We start from the raw sequence: 19,929 nt of genomic DNA, 5'->3' as shown, positions 1-19,929 counted from the left end.
TGGAGTATGACATGGACAGTTGATTTGAGATCAAACCAAGGCTGCCTGTTGACGTGGATGCCTTTACAACATGGATGATCATTAGGCAGATAACATTCAGCAGTTAAACCATCATTTATTGTTCATGCATATGCCACTCATGGTACATATTCTACTGTTACGCAGCATTTTCTGTGCTTTGAAAAAACAGCAAAGTAGGAAAAAATTGACGATAAGTGTTTCAGCTGAAATGTTCCCGGGATTTGGACCTGTTCTGCAGCTGTGCATGAGCAGTACAGAGGCAGCAAACTGGGCCAACCTAGGACAGACAAGCTGTTATAAAAAGAACCATGCATATTAAGATTATACCAAATTAACAATAAAAAACTGCCTACCTCAGTCTAACAATCTGTCAACAAAAGTATCAAAAGAGCAACATTTCTGTACATCACACATATCAAAACCATTGCATCAATGAATGACATGACGCATAAAGAATGATCAGTAAATCACACAGAGACAGTCACTCATAAACCGTGCTGTCAGTCCTGATCCCAGGGCAGTAGAATGCAGGGGGATTAGTTAGTTTTATTGGAGTCAGCAGGCTGCTTTCAGACCACACATCACATGACAGGTCCCGGCCCCTCCCACTCTGCATTATCGTCAACAACAGCCAGGACTCATTGTCAGAAAACTCCCTCTCTAAGGACTCAACTAGTGATTGAAGTGATCATGGAGTAATCATTAATATCCCTGCGTAAGGACAGGATCATCAGAGCAATAAATTGTGTTGCATAACAGATCAAAGCAACTATTAAGGTGTCTAATGATTGGCACATTTCTTAAAGGCCGACTACTAACTGGAATCAACTCGCTTGGTGCAGGTTGTGCTTAAGTCACTGGTGAGTGAACCCCCAAAAATGATTCCCATTGAAAATCCCATTTAACTTAACGTCTAACTATTAACTCTAACCCTGAACATAACCTTGCACTAGAAAAATCACAATATTCAAGGTCCATCCATCCACCCAGCCACTAAAAACCTGTGAGTACAGTTTTCAATGCACATTTTTTTATTGGTAAAATCCCGAAGTAACAGTCTAATGAGATGAATTAGTATTTTACCAAACAAGAAAAAAAACAATGGAATACAAGCAGTTGAATAAAAAATTCATGAAAATGCAATCTCATTTCACATAACAAAAATGTTGGTTGATGGTTAAAAAAGCCTAAATAGCAATATTCTGTAGGTCTACTGAATGGACGATAGTAATAATCTCTTTACATTGGCTGTGTTTCTGCATGCTACTGCTTTGGCAAGAGTTACATTTTAGATATTTGGGATGGAGCCCTGATTTATTAAACAGGATAGAAAATACTACACCCCTCTCTCCTTCACTCTCTCACCCCCCACTGTCTCTCACTGTCCCCCCATTTCCTCTCCCTCTGTCTCTCACTCTCTCATCTTTTCCTCTCACTCTGTCTTTCACTCTTTCACCTTTTTCTCTGCAGAAGCACAGGCAAGAAGAACACAGTGCTTTGCTTTGAATACACCGTCATCTCTTTTTAAATACCAAATACCAGGACTTAAAGGGTTGACAATATCATGGTAGCAGTTCAAATGGAAAAACATACTGTGTCTTTGTAGAAAATATTCACACATTATATTCTTCCCCTAGATAGAAGATGAGATAGAAGCTGAGTACAGTCCACTGACAAATGTTCCCCAGAGAGAAATGTAACAATGCAATTAAAATAAAAACTATTCAAAACCAACAGAATATGTATATAATTGAAAATATAGAGAATAATGTAGAAGGATAACTGTTAAGCTATAAGACTAGTCCAGTGTTTTTGGTGTCTGTGTTACCAGGTCTCCACAGGAAACAATAGAAATCATAGTTTATTTTTGTTGTTTTTGTTGTTGTAAAAAAGGACTTGAACAATAGGCCCCAACCCCATGCCCTGCCAAAATACACATCCCTTTTTTGGGTAAATGCTTTATAATAGCAATTTGGCATCTCAGGGGTTTGGGTAATTTAGTCAATATATACCACACATAATTGCTGTATCCAGGCACTGTGCATTGCTTTTCCATAACGCTTTTCTCTCTCGCTCTTTTCCTCTTTCTTCTCTCCATCCTACTCGGCGGATGAAGAGGGTACATCAGGGTTCAGTGATCAAGGGGAGCTGTCGGACAACAAAGACAGGGCTGGCATTGGCTCTGGTTGGCGTGCCGCTGATGGCCTGAAAGATTCCCAGTGAATCCGAGAGAGCAGTCCTCGCCCCGTCCTCTACCGGGATGATCTGCGGAGGAAGGATGAGGAAGGTCAAACATTAGTCCTCTCGCATAATCCCAGTCATTTCTACAGATACCATTACAATCGTATTTACATAAAACATGTAGCCATTCATCCACAGCAGCTTTATTGACTGTAAACATTTAGTGCCTGTAGTATTATACATTTAAAACACATTCAATTACCATCCGATCTGACGACAGCAGCACAGGAAGAACAGAAGAGAAGACTGTTATTGACAAGACCACCAAAAGACTCACAAATAATCTTCAAAAACAGTTAGGTTTCAGGGTTCTTTCCCCAGAAAAAAATTATACATTGTTTGTATAGAGTGTGTTCCTGGAAGGAACACACTCTATACCAAAAGACTAACGTACTGGAAGGAACACACTCTATACCAAAAGACTAACGTACTGGAAGGAACACACTCTATACCAAAAGACTAACATACTGGAAGGAACACACTCTATACCAAAAGACTAACGTACTGGAAGGAACACACTCTATACCAAAAGACTAACATATCGGAACGAACGCACTCTTTTGCTACAAGGAGTTGATAGAACACAAAGAAGATAAAACCAAACATATCTGACAATGAAGGTCAACTGCACCGCCCTCAATGAGCTAATCCACAAGCAGGATTTGAACCCTGGTTTGGCACTAACTAGGAAGTGATTTCATTGCTGCCCTCTTCCAACAATAACTTGACATCTAGCACTTTTTCCAGTCCCTCCAGACTTCAGCAGACACATTCAGCTACATGATTTGTCTGTCCAACTGTCATGGAACGTAGGGTGTTACCAGTAATATCAGCAAACACTCATAACATGCTGGCAATTTATTCATTAGCAAAACATATCTGCAATCGAATAATTGCCGAATCCTGGAGAGAACAGTCAACAACTCTTTGTGTATTGCTGATGATATGTTTCTAGTGATGTCTGTCAGTAGTGATGTCTGTCAGTAGTGATGTCTGTCAGTAGTGATGTCTGTCAGTAGTGATGTCTGTCAGTAGTGATGTCTGACAGTAATGATGTCTGTCAGTAGTGATGTCAGTCAGTATTGATGTCTGTCTGTAGTGATCTCTGTCAGTAATGATGTCTGTCAGTAGTGATGTCCATGTACCTGTTCATGCATTATTTCAGACAGCTCTCTGGCCAGATCTCTATAGGAAGCCTTCATCTCATCATGGTACTCCTGCTGATCCTCTTTAATTAGCTGTTCATTCACCCCTAGGGCCTGGCCACAGGTGTCCACAAACTGCCTGCGCAGAAATACAGAGATACAAATATTACAGGAGTCAATGATACATATATTACAAGAGTCAGAGATACATATATTACAGGAGTCAGAGATATATATATTTCAGGAGTCAATGATACATATATTACAGGAGTCAGAGATACATATATTACAGGAGTCAGAGATACATATATTACAGGAGTCAGAGAAACATATATTACAGGAGTCAGAGATATATATATTACAGGAGTCAGAGATACATATATTACAGGAGTCAGAGATACATATATTTCAGGAGTCAATGATACATATATTACAGGAGTCAGAGATACATATATTACAGGAGTCAGAGAAACATATATTACAGGAGTCAGAGATATATATATTACAGGAGTCAGAGATATATATATTACAGGAGTCAGAGAGGCTGTCTCAGATTAAGGGATAGACAGAGACATATTGAGATGGAGTGTCTGTACCTGAAGACCTCTTTGAGTTGTTTGACTTTGTTGTCTGGGTATTTCTTAGCACTGCTGTCTTCTAGGAATGCCCTGGCATATGCAAGGGGGCCAGCGTTCACCTGAGAAACAGACCAACGCTTTATTACAGGAATCACTGATCCTGCCCTGTAGTTCACCTGAACACATCCTGCCCAATAGTTAACCTGAGCACTGATCCTGCCCTTTAGTTCACCTGAACACATCCTGCCCAATAGTTAACCTGAGCACTGATCTTGCCCTGTAGTTCACCAGAACACATCCTGCCCAATAATTAACCTGAACACCGATCCTGCCCTGTAGTTCACCTGAACACATCCTGCCCAATAGTTAACCTGAGCACTGATCTTGCCCTGTAGTTCACCTGAACACATCCTGCCCAATAATTAACCTGAACACTGATCCTGCCCTGTAGTTCACCTGAGCACCGATCCTGCCCTGTATTTCACCTGAACGCATCCTGCCAAATAGTTAACCTGAGCACTGATCCTGCCCTGTAGTTGACCTGAGCACCGATCCTGCCCTGTAGTTCACCTAAACACATCCTGCCCAATAATTAACCTGAACACCGATCCTGCCCTGTAGTTAACCTAAACACATCCTGCCCAATAATTAACCTGAACACTGATCCTGCCCTGTAGTTAACCTGAGCACCGATCCTGCCCTGTAGTTCACCTGAACACATCCTGCCCAATAATTAACCTGAACACCGATCCTGCCCTGTAGTTCACCTGAACACTGATCCCGCCCTGCAGTTGACCTGAACACATCCTGCTGAATAATTAACCTGAACACTGATCCTGCCCTGTAGTTCACCTGAACACATCCTGCCCAATAGTTAACCTGAACACTGATCCTGCCCTATAGTTCACCTGAACACATCCTGCCCAATAATTAACCTGAACACTGATCCTGCCCTGTAGTTCACCTGAACACATCCTGCCCAATAATTAACCTGAACACCGATCCTGCCCTGTAGTTAACCTAAACACATCCTGCCCAATAATTAACCTGAACACCGATCCTGCCCTGTAGTTAACCTGAGCACCGATCCTGCCCTGTAGTTCACCTGAACACATCCTGCCCAATAATTAACCTGAACACCGATCCTGCCCTGTAGTTCACCTGAACACTGATCCCGCCCTGTAGTTGACCTGAACACATCCTGCTGAATAATTAACCTGAACACTGATCCTGCCCTGTAGTTCACCTGAACACATCCTGCCCAATAGTTAACCTGAACACTGATCCTGCCCTATAGTTCACCTGAACACATCCTGCCCAATAATTAACCTGAACACTGATCCTGCCCTGTAGTTCACCTGAACACATCCTGCCCAATAATTAACCTGAACACTGATCCTGCCCTGAATTTATTTTGCATAGGTACACTGATGTTGCCATGTAATGTAAATCTGTCATTGGACCTTAGTTGACATGCAGTTTTAGTTTTGGTTATACCTGTGGTTTGACTGTAGTTTGGATGTAGTTACCTGTACACTGATACTGCCCTGTAGTTTGAGCTGAAGTCGGATCATGTCAACATCACTAGCAGAACACAGTTCTTGGAGCTCCGCTTCCTTCCTTGTCATCTCATCTATGGCAACCTCTATAGGACTCAGGTCTGTGTGATGTTGGTACATTATGGCTATACGCTTCTTCACATAGGGGAAACAATGAGTGGCTGGGAGGCGTGGGGGGGGGGCAAGAAAGATGAAGGAATTTTAACAGAGCAACCCAGGCACAAGTCACCAAAAGCTGTGGAGAAATTGATTGTTAATTGTTAAGATTCATAACCCAGCAACATCTAGCTGCACCGACCGTCCTGTAGTCGTAGTAATTACAAGTATGTTCAGTAATGCAGTTTCCTTCTGAGAAACTCATTATCTGGATAACAAGATAAACCATGCACTTTGGGATTGTGCTGTTTATTAAGTCATAAAACAGCTTGAGGTATCAGGGTGGAGGCAGTTGATTAGGCAGCTACAAGGTCAGCAGTAGAATGTGTTCAGTGACACCAGGGTTTTATTCAGCAGACACAGGGAGACCTTAGTAACCTGGTCCAATATGAGGATTGTTCTAGGTTACGTACTAGTGAGGATTGTTCTAGGTTACGTACTAGTGAGGATTGTTCTAGGATACGTACTAGTGAGGATTGTTCTAGGTTACGTACTAGTGAGGATTGTTCTAGGTTACGTACTAGTGAGGATTGTTCTAGGATACGTACTAGTGAGGATTGTTCTAGGTTACGTACTAGTGAGGATTGTTCTAGGATACGTACTAGTGAGGATTGTTCTAGGATACTTACTAGTGAGGATTGTTCTAGGATACGTAGTAGTGAGGATTGTTCTAGGATACGTACTAGTGAGGATTGTTCTAGGTTACGTACAAGTGAGGATTGTTCTAGGTTATGTACTAGTGAGGATTGTTCTAGGATACATACTAGTGAGGATTGTTCTAGGATACGTACTAGTGAGGATTGTTCTAGGATACGTACTAGTGAGGATTGTTCTAGGTTATGTACTAGTGAGGATTGTTCTAGGTTAAGTACTAGTGAGGATTGTTCTAGGTTACGTACTGGTGAGGATTGTTCTGCGTTTGCACTGTTCTTCCACCCCTCCCTGTTTCTTGCCCGACATGGTGAAGGGGGTTTCAAAGACGAATCGACGGATATTGTGGCTCTTCTCAAAGTCTGTCTTCCGATCCTCCAGCTCCTTGTCCTCCAGGTAGGGAGTGACGTGGGTCACCTGGATGTAGGCCAACTTACTGTCCAGGTCTGTAGGGTCCACCTGTAGGCAGGCCTTATTAACCTTTTAACAGACATGACACTCCTCTACTCCCCCAGTCCTCCACTCCTCTACTCCCCCACTCCTCCACACCTCTACTCCTCCACTATTCCACTCTTCTACTCCCTAACTCCTCTACTCCTCTACTCCCCCACTCCTCTACTCCCCCACTCCTCCACTCCTCTACTCCCCCACTCCTCCACTCCTCTACTCCCCCACTCCTCCACACCTCTACTCCTCCACTATTCCACTCTTCTACTCCGTAACTCCTCTACTCCTCTACTCCTCTACTCCCCCACTCCTCTACTCCCCCACTCCCCCACTCCTCCACTCCCCCACTCCTCTACTCCTCCACTCTTCTCCTCCTCTACTCCCCCACTCCTCTACTCCTCCACTCCCCCACTCCTCTACTCCTCCACTCCTCTACTCCCCAACTCCTATACTCCTCCACTCCTCCACTCCTCTACTCCTCCACTCCCCCACTCCTCTACTCCTCCACTCCTCTACTCCCCCACTCCTCTACTCTTCCACTCCTCTACTCCTCCACTCCCCCACTCCTCTACTCCTCCACTCCTCTACTCCCCAACTCCTATACTCCTCCACTCCTCTACTCTTCCACTCCCCCACTCCTCCACTCCTCTACTCCTCCACTCCTCTACTCCCCCACTCCTCTACTCTTCCACTCCTCTACTCCTCCACTCCCCCACTCCTCCACTCCTCACCCTGTTGGAGTCCTGGATGAGCTTGACATTCTCTTGTCCAAACTTGTCTGAGTAGAGCTTCAGCAGTCTCTGGGAGATCTCCGACAGAGGAGTGAACTTGGGTTCCTTGTAGATATACTCCTTACCATCCTCATCCTCAAAGAACCCCTGGAGGAAGAGGTCAGCAGTTAGACATCTCAGCCTGGAGATGTTATGAGCCACCTTGTGACACAGGCACACTTCATGAAAACAGACAGACAAAATGACAGACTAGGAACCCAACCCACATACATTATGAATGTATTTCAAGCAAAAGCAAGTAAACAGGCATTAACCAATAAGACAAAATAAAACAAATTAGACAATAGAAACAATAGAAACAGTGAGACTGGCTGCTTGGAGATTCAAAGATGATCCAAGATTGTGTACCAAAAGGTTTAAGGGAGAATTTATGTTCATGGTCCTGGCATCTGGACTTTTTGGGGAAAATCTTTATTTTTGTCTTACTGAGTAACACTGTCAGGGCCCAAGTCTGACAGAAGATCTATGTGTTGCTGTTGCCCATCCCTGGTTGGAGACAGAAGCACCAGATCATCTGCAAACAGTAGACAGTTAAGGTCTGACTGCTGTGGGATGAGGCCGAATGCTGCAGACATTTCCAGGGCTCTTGCCAATTTAAAAGCCTCTGTCTTTGGTTTCAGCCCTGGTGTCCTAAGTGGAAAACATCCTCTGTAAAAGATCAGTGTTCACACCCACTGTTTGGTGATGTAGCGGCCATTGGAGCTAATCTACTTCTCCTTATTCACAGGTCATAAACCCAGTACAGGACAGAACCAATGAGGGGAGAGTAACATTCTGTCTCCACTCATAAAGACGATAGGAGCAAGTTGGAGCAAGCAAACGTTTTACTGAGTCAACACTGAGCAGCGAACCATACCCTCACATGAAATATAAAAATGCTCAGAGAAAACATTTTAGCATTCAGGTAGAAACAGTGAAAATACAGTAATTCAGCTCTGAAAGTTCAGCCCAAAAGACATTTGCCATTGGTTAGTGGTACTGGTCCATGGTTTAGTGTTAGTGGTACTGGTCAATGGTTTAGTGGTACCGGACCATGGTTTAGTGTTAGTGGTACCAGTCCATTGGTTAATGGTACCGGCCCATTGGTTTGTGCTACCAGTGCATGGTTTAGTGGTACCGGTCCATTGGTTTGTGGTATCAGTCCATTGTTTAGTGGTACCGGTCCATGGTTAAGTGGTTCTGGTCCATGGTTTAGTGGTACCGGTCCATTGGTTTGTGGTACCAGTCCATTGTTTAGTGGTACCAGTCCATGGTTATGTGGTACTGGTAGGCACAATGGCACCGCAAGCTACCGCAGATAAAACTAAATCTATTGATGACTGTAGAGCATGCCACTTCCACACGCACTTAGAACCCACATCTAGAACCTATAGCAAGGACCCACAGTTAGAACATATAGGAGTCACTTACCGCCGCCTTGGAGCGAGGAGTAAGAGGAGAAAGAGGAGAAAGAGGATGAGAGAAACAGTGTTAAGGTTCTGCCAGGTCATGCTTTCATAGTGAGATGTTCTAACAGAGAGATAAGAATGAGGACTTGCCTTGTATTCATCACCATGACAACTGTTTATCTTAACAAACAAATCCATTTAATGTTTCTGGTCAGGTGTTGTTGAAGCATTGCTCACCAAAACTGTTACAGGCTTTGAAAAACAATTCTAATAAATCAAACAGCTGGACAATGGATTTACATACTCCATTAGAAATGACTAAATGATGGTACTTTAATTAAGGCAAATCATTTAGGAACGCCCAAATATGTTATCAGACTGCATCTTACTGAGCCAAGACAATTAGTGAGGTTGAATCTTACCTGGCCAAAGAAAGCCACTCTGAAGAAGGTTCCCAGCAATCTCTTCCCAGAATGCATCACTTCTATCACCTTGGTGTATGCCCGATGGAGGGTGTCGTACAGGTGACTCAGTTTCTATGACAACAGTGTAAAGAGACACTCAACGCCAGAACTCAAAATGATATTTTAAAAGGCATCACATACTCGTTTCTGCATTTAGTATCACTGCCGTCACTGGCTCCAGAGAGGTACACTCTCAAGCAGGATAAACTTACATTAATGTTCTGTAATAAAAAATATACTGTGGAAAGATTTGCTTGAAATGTCTATGGTCTAATGAATTAAAGAATCAAACACGTGTCAAAGTTTAGCTTTTTAATAAAACAAAAAAATGAATAGTTGTTTCTGGTTTGGGTTTACAAAAGTTTTGGGTTGATTAACTTGTTGATCCTGCTTTGTGGTACCCCAAGGACTGACCAGGTCTGTGTTGTTGACCTGACACAGTAAGTAAGACAGTGTTGTAGAAATGACCGGGTCAGTGGGTGTCAGAGTTGTAGAACTGACTGGGTCAGTGGGAGTCAGTGTTGTAGAACTGACCAGGTCAGTGGGTGTCAGTGTGGTAGAACTGACCAGGTCAGTGGGAGTCAGTGTGGTAGAACTGACCAGGTCAGTGGGTGTCAGTGTGGTAGAACTGACCAGGTCAGTGGGAGTCAGTGTGGTAGAACTGACCAGGTCAGTGGGTGTCAGTGTGGTAGAACTGACCAGGTCAGTGGGTGTCAGTGTGGTAGAACTGACCAGGTCAGTGGGTGTCAGTGTGGTAGAACTGACCGGGTCAGTGGGTGTCAGTGTGGTAGAACTGACTGGGTCAGTGGGGGTCAGTGTTGTAGAACTGACCAGGTCAGTGGGTGTCAGTGTTGTAGAACTGACCGGGCCTGTGGGAGTCAGTGTTGTAGAACTGACCAGGTCAGTGGGAGTCAGTGTTGTAGAACTGACCGGGCCCATGGGAGTCAGTGCATTAGGACCAGTACCTCAAAGTCTCTCCTCTGTTCGTAGATGGGGATGATCAGCCTGTAGATGTCCGCAATGAGTTCATAGCGTTCAGCTTTCCAAAGCCTGTCAGCACACTCCTGAAGTAACTCTATCAGCACCTCCTACACACACACACACACACACACACACACACACATGAACACACGCACACAAACACATGCATCATATAACAGTTTTCCAGGGCAATCGTGGTTGTGTACATAGGTGATCAGGGTGGTGGTGTACATAGGTGATCAGGGTGGTGGTGTACATAGGTGATCAGGGTGGTTGTGTACATAGGTGATCAGGGTGGTGGTGTACATAGGTGATCAGGGTGGTGGTGTACATAGGTGATCAGGGTGGTGGTGTACATAGGTGATCAGGGTGGTGGTGTACATAGGTGATCAGGGTGGTGGTGTACATAGGTGATCAGGGTGGTGGTGTACATAGGTGATCAGGGTGGTGGTGTACATAGGTGATCAGGGTGGTGGTGTACATAGGTGATCAGGGTGGTGGTGTACATAGGTGATCAGGGTGGTGGTGTACATAGGTGATCAGGGTGGTGGTGTACATAGGTGATCAGGGTGGTGGTGTACATAGGTGATCAGGGTGGTGGTGTACATAGGTGATCAGGGTGGTGGTGTACATAGGTGATCAGGGTGGTGGTGTACATAGGTGATCAGGGTGGTGGTGTACATAGGTGATCAGGGTGGTGGTGTACATAGGTGATCAGGGTGGTGGTGTACATAGGTGATCAGGGTGGTGGTGTACATAGGTGATCAGGGTGGTGGTGACGGCACTGCAACTGGGTCCCATCCTCCTCCACCCTACAGGCCCTGATGGGTCACTCTTGTCCCCTAAATGGGACCCAGTATTCCCAACAAAGTGCACACTGCATTCTGCGAGACGTCTATGGGCCAGGGGTCAAATCTAGTGTTCGATTCTGAGTGCCCTTTGGTAGCCAACCGTGTTGGGGACTGCAGGCTGGCGAGACCAGACGGCAGGAGATTGGCCCTTTCATTGTTTTATAGCGAGACGAGCAGCAGGCTAGCCGGCACACATGCACATCATCCTGGAATGAGAATGGGACCACTAAAAGCTCATTAGGCACTCAGCTCCACCGGTTACCTGTGGACTAGGTAACTTCTGACGGCTGTAAAACTGCAATACAGTGCTTGAATACTGCAGCACTGAGACATTTCTCCTGTTGTTAATCTAATACTGCTGATTCTATGATAAGAAAATCCAAAGGCCTTCAGGATGACTAAGAACTCCACTGATAGTCATTAAATCAGGAGATAACAGCTCTCTGAGCTGATAGATAGGTGACCTATGAGCATGTTTTGCATTGTGCCATCTGACAGAAAACATGAATGGTATTGGTTCACATCATGTCCAGGAATAGACTGATACAGCCTTCACTGGAAAAACTGCTACAACGTAAACACGCTGATGCATCATGGGAGTTCCATCCCCTCTTTGAAGTGCGTACCCTCCACATGCCCTCCATCCCTGGGTTTTAGCAAAATAGGTGAGGACTTTAGACTGTGCATTCTGGGTTCAGATTTTAGATTGTCTTTTGGCGAATTCAGTGTGGTCAGAATGTTCCATTGTATATTCAAATGCTTCATGCCCTTATCACACAGGAACTGGTGTTAACAGAGAAGGATTGATCCATGGGGCTGATCCAAAGGCCCTGAGAAGCTCGCTTGATAGAGCATGGCTCTTGGAAAGCTAGGGGCGTGAGTTTGACTCTGACCGGGCGGCTAGTGTGAGGCTGGGGTCAAGACATTTGATAGAACTTTGTGAAATAACGATTATTTACATGTAAATCTACTATGACCTCACAATTGCAGTCAAACTGTCTGAAGTAGTGAACATTTCACAAGTGCCTTAGCGTACTGTAGAGGTTTCATATTATCAGTGTTAGTGACCCTGAATGCTTTCCTGGCAACAATCCAATTCCATTTCCTGGTCAACCCTCTGCCCCACTCAAACCAAAGTGCTCTGATTATTACAGACAAAACCTACAGAACAGGGTTAAAGGTCCAGGTTAAAGGTCGCTGACCTCGTTAAAATGTACGTCCTGCATGCCCACATCTTCCATCATGGCAGCCTCCTCCTCGATGTTGGGAGTGATCACCCTGAACGCTGAGCAGCCTTGGCTGAACATACCTGATAACACACACACACACACACAAATAGACACACAGACACACACAAACAGACACACACATACACACAGAATCACACACAAACAGACACACACACACAGGCACACACACAGATGCACACACACAGACACACAGACACACACGCACACACACTCACACAAACAAACAGACACACACATACACACAGAAACACACACGCACACACACACACACACACACACAAGCACACACACACACGCACATACACAAACAGACACACAGACACACACAAACAGACACACACATACACACAGAAACACATACGCACACACACACAGACACACAGACACACAAACAGACACACACACACACGCACACACACAGACACACACAAACAGACAAACAGACACACAAACAGACACACACACAAACATACACACACACAGGCAGAAATTTTTCCTTTAATTATAAATTGTTCCATCTACAGTGTTTCTTTCGTAGTAAAGTGGGTTCATTTCAGTCATTCCATATGTGTACAATATTAACAAGGCCAGGCAAAACACCCTGTTCTACTGCGCAGCATGGGAGCTCCAGTCAGAGTCCAGCATTAGGGCTGATAACAGGTGATAACATGTAGGAATGAGCTGATATCTAGAAACCCTGAGGTTATCTTATCTGAGGAAATCAGCGTGAGTGGAGCCACAAAACTGCCACTGCCATGACATGTTTACACCCTGACAGAAGGGTATCAGGGTGTGAAGCCAAACATGTTCACCTTTGCTCACTGCCATAAATGTTCTGATAAGACTGACCCGTAATCAATCACAGGATGACATTTAATTTTCACCACCTGCATGTGTCTTAAAGACTGAATAAGTCTTTGCTCAATAGTTAAAATGAAAAGACCAATGGAGCAAACAAACAGTCTTGGTGGGTGGGGCTATGACAGGACCTGGTAGGGCGGGGCTATGACAGGACCTGGTAGGGCGGGGCTATCACAGGACGTGGTAGGGTGGATGTGAAAGGGGCCACTCAGTGTTCAGTAGAATCTACAGCCACAATGTCAAGACAGCTATGATGTATGTAAACATTTGAGAAAACAAAAATGGAATAAAAGTTTAGGCATAACTCCACCTGTGACCACTATGTTTTGTTTAATAGAGGGAAATGGTGTGTTAAATAACTGTAATAAGTATACAAGTATTATATGTTCACTCAAGTTCATAGGAGATATTTTAAAAGGGACGTCTCAAGCATCCTCATCCACAAAGTCATAATTATTCAACCTTAAAGTTTTTAACTGGTTGAGTGCAATCAAACGCTCTGTTTGTTTCTAAACATTAAGCGCTCATTTCAGGTCCTGCCACAACCTCATTTAGGTTTTCATGAGACTAACTCCCCCAAAAACATGAGGTCAACTCAACTTTGCCAAAACACACCTGGAGCAAATTTTTTTGGTTGTTACGCACCAAGACAATAATCCAAAGCACACAGGCAAGTCTACGACCGAATGGCTGAAACGAAACCCATTCGACAGCTTCTTAGGTTTCCATGCAAAGTCTTCCCAGAAGAGATGAAGTCTCCTCTGTGAATGTGAACACTGACCTTTCCTCCTCAGGTACTCTGCCACCAGAGCAGTCACATGGACATAACACATAGCCACCTGCCAATGAGATAACAGACACAGATCAACAGACACAACACACACAGGCCAACAGACATAACACACACAGGCCAACAGACACAACACACACAGCTCAACAGACCGGCAGAAACTTCTCATAAAGAATGTGTGTTCAACAATAATATGGTGAAAGGTCAGGGTAAGAGGTCAGTGGGTGAGAGGTCAGGGTAAGGGGTCAGTGGGTGAGAGGTCGGTGGGTTAGAGGTTAGTTAAGGAAAGGTCAGGGTTGGAAGTTAGTTGATGAGTAGCCTACCTCAGAGAGGTCAGAGTTCTTGCTGTGTATGCGCGCCATGCTGTCCAGCCAGGTCTTGCGGAGCTCGGGCGTGGAGGCGTAGGACTTGGCCAGGCTGTACTGCAGATCCACCAGCATCTCTGGGTCGTCCTTATGCTCCTTCATCTGTTCTGTGGCCATCAGGACTGTCCGGATCCGCTTTGTGAGGTCTTTCACATCCCCTGGAAACGCTGTGTGCTTCAGGGAGAGAAAAATACAGTAAAACAAGACAGAAAGAAAGATGTAGAGGGATATGGTGTTGTTGTAGAAGCTATCGTGGCTCAAGAAGAGTGGTCCGATACTCAGGTGCCTCAGAGTAGTAATGCTCATTAAAATTAATAAACGGTTGAAAAGCAAATCTATTGAATGTATGAATACATTTTCATGGGAATTAATGCATTTCTTCTTAGAATCCATTCATACATATTGCTGTACATGCCCTGGCCCTGATCTGGGCCTACTTCAAAATAAAAGACCAAATCTAAAAAAATCAGTTCAGTGATAGTTAAATGGCACTTGTACTTTAAAACCTTTAAACACAGATAGTAGATGATTTAACAGGAGAGTATGTGGGTGGGGCTACTTACAGCCCTTGGTCCCTCCCTCTTTACCTTGACATTCTTGTCACTGTTGGCACAGTTATTTATAATGGCGAGAGATTGCTGGAAGCGGGTTCCTCCGATCACGATGACATCAGCAATCAGCTGACTGACGGCAATCACCACCTAGAGGGAGGGGCCAGGGCAACACGGTGTGGAGTCTATTAGGAACTATCAGGAAGTAGCAATGACATTCAAAAGTGAACAGAAAACTAACAGGTTTCATAGGACCAAAGCACCTTGACAAATCCTAAAAGGCCAAATCTAAATAGTCCCTTCACGGACTATCTGGACATGGATGTCCCAAATCCACAAATTATGAAATATCTTTAAAACAGTTAATGACAGCGAGAATTGGTTAACATCACCGTTTTCCTGACGTCGAGCAGAAAAAATTCATGTCTGGGTCGATTGCTCATGTCTTTCCTGGTCAGCTATCCTAATGCAAGCTTTCAACCTTATGCACCTGACCAATGGATGGGCTGATGGGTTACAGCAGCAATGCAGAATCGACCAATGGAAGGCTGTTGCTAGGCAAAATAGTTTATTTTACCCAATCAGGGGAAGGTTTCTGTTATGTATTTGAGCAAATCAATAGGTTGTGGGGTGGGACATAATGAGTTTGTATACTAGAGTGAAATTCTGTTAGGAAAAGTTATAGTTTGGAATCATAGCTTGGATGCTAACGTTTTAGCATTTTGTCCTTGCGCAATGATAATGTGTCGAATGGACAAAGAAAGGATATGTTTTCAACAATTTTATAAGTATTATTATTAGTATAAAATGGCAAAACGTAAAAACACTTTTACTAAATGTTGCAATAGTCCTTTACGATTTTCAAACCGAGGATAGCTGAGTTACCGGAACACAAAGGACGAATGCGAACCCAATGTACTAACTCCGGAGCGGTAGGTAACATCAGATTACTTATATATCATAAAATAATGTACTACAAATGTGATCAAAATAGATATTGTAGCAGGGTTCCAGAATTACCTGGTAAGTAACATCAAGTAACATATTTATCATGAAATAATATATTACAAATGTGATCATTATAGATATTGTCTGCTTTGCGTATTTGGAATGGGAGAACTGTTCCACGTGAGTGTTTGTGGCCTGGTATCACTTGGTATCACCTGGTAATCACTGATAAATAGAAGAATGGGTGTCAAAAGCATATTGGACAGTTTGCACAAAAAGTGAATTATTTCATTGTTCTGTTACCATTTATTGTGATACAATGCATATTCGTGTAAGAAAAGTGTTTGCAGAAAACATTTGTGTTGGAAAAATGAATCGAGACTGTTGTGTTGTGGTCAGAATTCAATGATAAATAGAAAAACCTGATTTTGCCTATGAAATTATTAGTTTATTGTGCATAATCACTCAAATACTACCTTTATAAGTACATTTTCATGCATGCTTATGTTAGTTGATGTTACAGGTGCTGGTCATGAAATTTGAATATCATCAAGTTTAGTAAATCAAAAAGTCAGTAATTCCATTCAAAAAGTGAAACATGTATAATTTTTACATTCTTTCCACACAGACTGATATATTTCAAGTGTTTATTTCTTTTAATGTTGATGATTATAACTGACAAACTAATGAAAACCCCAAATTCAGTATCTCAGAAAATTTGATTATTGTGGTTCAATATTGAAGACACCTGGTGTCACAATCTAATCAGCTAATTAACCCAAAACAACTGCAAAGGCCTTTAAATGGTCTCTCAGTCTAGTTCTGTAGGCAACACAATCATGGGGAAGACTGCTGACTTAACAGCTGTCCAAAAGACGACCATTGACACCTTGCACAAGGAGGGCAAGACACAAAAGGTCATAGCCAATGAGGCTGGCTGTTCACAGAGCTCTTTGTCCAAGCACATTAATAGAGAGGCGAAGGGAAGGAAAAGATGTGGTAGAAAAAAGTGTACAAGCAATAGGGATAACCACACCCTGGAGAGGATTGTGAAACAAAACCCATTCAAAAATGTGGGGGAGATTCACAAAGAGTGGACTGCAGCTGGAGTCAGTGCTTCCAGAACCACCACGCTCAGACATATGCAAGACATGGGTTTCAGCTGTCGCATTCCTTGTGTCAAGCCACTCTTGAACAAGATACAGCGTCAGAAGCGTCTCGCCTGGGCTAAAGACAAAAAGGACTGGACTGCTGCTGAGTTATGTTCTCTGATGAAAGTACATTTTGCATTTCCTTTGGAAATCAAGGTCCCAGAGTCTGGAGGAAGAGAGGAGAATCCACGTTGCTTGAAGTCCAGTATAAAGTTTCCACAGTCAGTGATGGTTTGGGGTGCCATGAGATCTGCTGCTGTTGGTCCACTGTGTTTTCTGAGGTCCAAGGGCAACCCAGTCTAAGGTCCAAGGTCAACCCGGTCTACCAGGAAGTTTTAGAGCACTTCATGCTTCCTGCTGCTGACCAACTTTATGGAGATGCAGATTTCATTTTCCAACAGGTACCAGTACCTGGTTTAAGGACCATGGTATCCCTGTTCTTAATTGGCCAACAAACTCGCCTGACCTTAACCCTATAGAAAATCTATGGGGTATTGTGAAGAGGAAGATGCGATACGCCAGACCCAACAATGCAGAAGAGCTGAAGGCCACTATGAGAGCAACCTGGGCTCTCATAACACCTGAGCAGTGCCACAGACTGATCGACTCCATGCCACGCCACATTGCTGCAGTAATTCAGGCAAAAGGAGCCCCAACTACGTATTGAGTGCTGTACATGCTCATACTTTTCATGTTGATACTTTTCAGTTGGCCAACATTTCTAAAAATCCTTTTTTTGTATTGTTCTTAAGTAATATTCTAATTTTCTGAGATACTGAATTTGGGATTTTCATTAGTTGTCAGTTATAATCATCACAATTAAAATAAATAAACATTAGAAATATATCAGTCTGTGTGTAATGAAAGAATATAATATACAAGTTTCACTTTTTGAATGGAATTACTGAAATAAATCAACTTTTTGATGATATTCAAATTTTATGACCAAATCATGTATTTAGCATGATTTGAAGCCAAGTTCATGATGGTCCATAAACATTACATATTGTTTATAGTCTAATGTAAAAGTATTGAAAGGGGGGGGAAACCCCTTAGTCTCCCAAGGGTTAAAAAAAAAAAATGCAGAAGTATGTCCCTGAGATATTCTCCCCAGTCCGTCTATCAGTTTACCCTGATGTGTAATCTCCTCATACTCGCTTTAGACATACTCTCAGTACTACCCCCCCCCACCCTAAAACCATTCATTTTCCATGTACAGTAGCTCATCCTTTTCCTGTCTCATTTCCTGTCTTTTCCTGAGATTGTTTAAAACTCTTGTAAAAGTCTTGTAAACCTTAGAAGCTGGTTCCTACACAGCCCCTTTAATAACATAATAAAATAGCTTTTTTAAATGAGCTTTTCTTGGTAGGAGTTTGACCTTTTTAGATTTTCACAGTCTTACCTTTACCCTCTGACCCCCAGGCTCACCTGCAGGTGTGTGCGTACGAAGGATGTGCACCCAGTGTAGTCATAGTTACTCTTCATCAGGAAGTAGAGCAGGTGGGCAGCGTCACTGCGGATGGAGCTCAGCTTGGAGTTACAGCTCTTCAGGATCTCATAGCAGAGGGAGGCGCAGATGTCGGCACGGGCGTCGAAGAAGGTGAAGGGGAACTGAGGGAGGGAGGGAGTGAGGGAAGGAGGGCAGGAGTTAGGGCCATGGAAGGAAGATGCAGAACTAAGACAGAGATGACAACTAGCAGAGGTAGCCATGGAAACCTAGAGAACACAAACTGAAGTGTAAAAAAACTAAGAGAGGGAAATAGATGGATGGGAAGCTCCTGTCCCCTAACCTTGTAGATGAAGGTGTGTAGAGAGGTGAAGACCTGCTTCAGGGCATATTCAGACTGGGGTATCCGCAGGAAGCAGAGATAGACCTGGAACACCTTCTTCATCAGGGCATTGTGGCCCAAGTCCTGGCTCAGCTGGGTCTAAAGGGACAGGAGAGAGGCCAGAACATCACAGTATAAACAGACAGGTCACTACTGAGAGAAAGATCAGTCAATGCAGTTAAACAGACAGGTCAATACAGATCCTGGTTCCACTGTGTTTGATGACATAGACATGAACATGTCTGGTACTAAGAGAGGTGACCGAGCTAAAACAGACCAACCGTTCAATACACAGGAGCCAGATACATGGAAACCCATTAAGAAAACACTGAATGTACCAACAACTGCTACACAACTGATCCATGAACACAGGTCAGGTAGTAGAGCCCAGAGTCCAAACTAAACATGGAGAAGCTGCGTTTAGCACTTATGCTGTAAAAAACTGGAATAAACTACCAGAAGATCATAGACGTGCCCCAAACGTATACATTTTTAAATCCAGGTTAAAAACACTTCTCTTCTCACGTGCCTATGACTGAGCACTTAAACTTAACCACACTATTTAGCCTTATAGCTTCCCACTTTTAATCTTTAAATGTTTTCTTATTGTATTTTTTTATTATTATGATGTATTCATTTGCTTTGATGTTTTCATTTGAGTATTTGTTTTTATGTTATTGTTTTCATATATTGTTCTTTGTAAAGCACATTGAATTGCTTCAATGTATGAATTGTGCTATATAAATAAACTTGCTTGCTTGCTACATAATATATAACAACTGCTACACAATATGACAACTGCTACACAATATGACAACTGCTACACAACATGAACACTGCTACACAACATGAACACTGCTACACAATATGACAACAGCTACATAATATAACAACAGCTACATAATATGACA

The 19,929-nt window shown here is 43.3% G+C and overlaps 1 protein-coding gene across 6 annotated transcripts in view; it reads right to left on the bottom strand.

The window, feature by feature from the left end:
- Positions 1-150: 150 nt before the first annotated feature.
- LOC105020077 (dedicator of cytokinesis protein 9) overlaps positions 151-19,929 on the bottom strand; it is a 57,590-nt gene continuing 37,811 nt past the window's right edge. For 4 of the 6 annotated variants that reach the window (XM_029116746.2, XM_029116752.2, XM_029116747.2 and 1 more), the window contains 15 exons: positions 18,980-19,117; positions 18,618-18,800; positions 15,127-15,240; positions 14,498-14,713; positions 14,166-14,223; positions 12,476-12,582; positions 10,407-10,529; positions 9,400-9,513; positions 9,000-9,005; positions 7,530-7,676; positions 6,600-6,810; positions 5,515-5,705; positions 4,004-4,104; positions 3,408-3,546; positions 151-2,286 (listed from right to left, as the gene is read on the bottom strand). In XM_029116746.2, the coding sequence (XP_028972579.2) occupies positions 2,146-2,286; positions 3,408-3,546; positions 4,004-4,104; positions 5,515-5,705; positions 6,600-6,810; positions 7,530-7,676; positions 9,000-9,005; positions 9,400-9,513; positions 10,407-10,529; positions 12,476-12,582; positions 14,166-14,223; positions 14,498-14,713; positions 15,127-15,240; positions 18,618-18,800; positions 18,980-19,117 (1,989 nt within the window). In that variant the 3' untranslated portion in view covers positions 151-2,145. Of the gene's footprint in view, positions 2,287-2,464; positions 2,473-3,407; positions 3,547-4,003; positions 4,105-5,514; positions 5,706-6,599; positions 6,811-7,529; positions 7,677-8,999; positions 9,006-9,399; positions 9,514-10,406; positions 10,530-12,475; positions 12,583-14,165; positions 14,224-14,497; positions 14,714-15,126; positions 15,241-18,617; positions 18,801-18,979; positions 19,118-19,929 lie in introns of those variants that run through there. The other 2 variants (XM_029116749.2, XM_034289617.1) reach the window with 2 other exon arrangements.

The sequence above is a fragment of the Esox lucius genome, chromosome 22 (genome assembly GCF_011004845.1).
Source record: "Esox lucius isolate fEsoLuc1 chromosome 22, fEsoLuc1.pri, whole genome shotgun sequence".
Classification (NCBI taxonomy): domain Eukaryota; kingdom Metazoa; phylum Chordata; class Actinopteri; order Esociformes; family Esocidae; genus Esox; species Esox lucius.
Note: the sequence above shows the minus strand (reverse complement) of the source record. Positions and strands in the feature narration are given on the sequence as shown.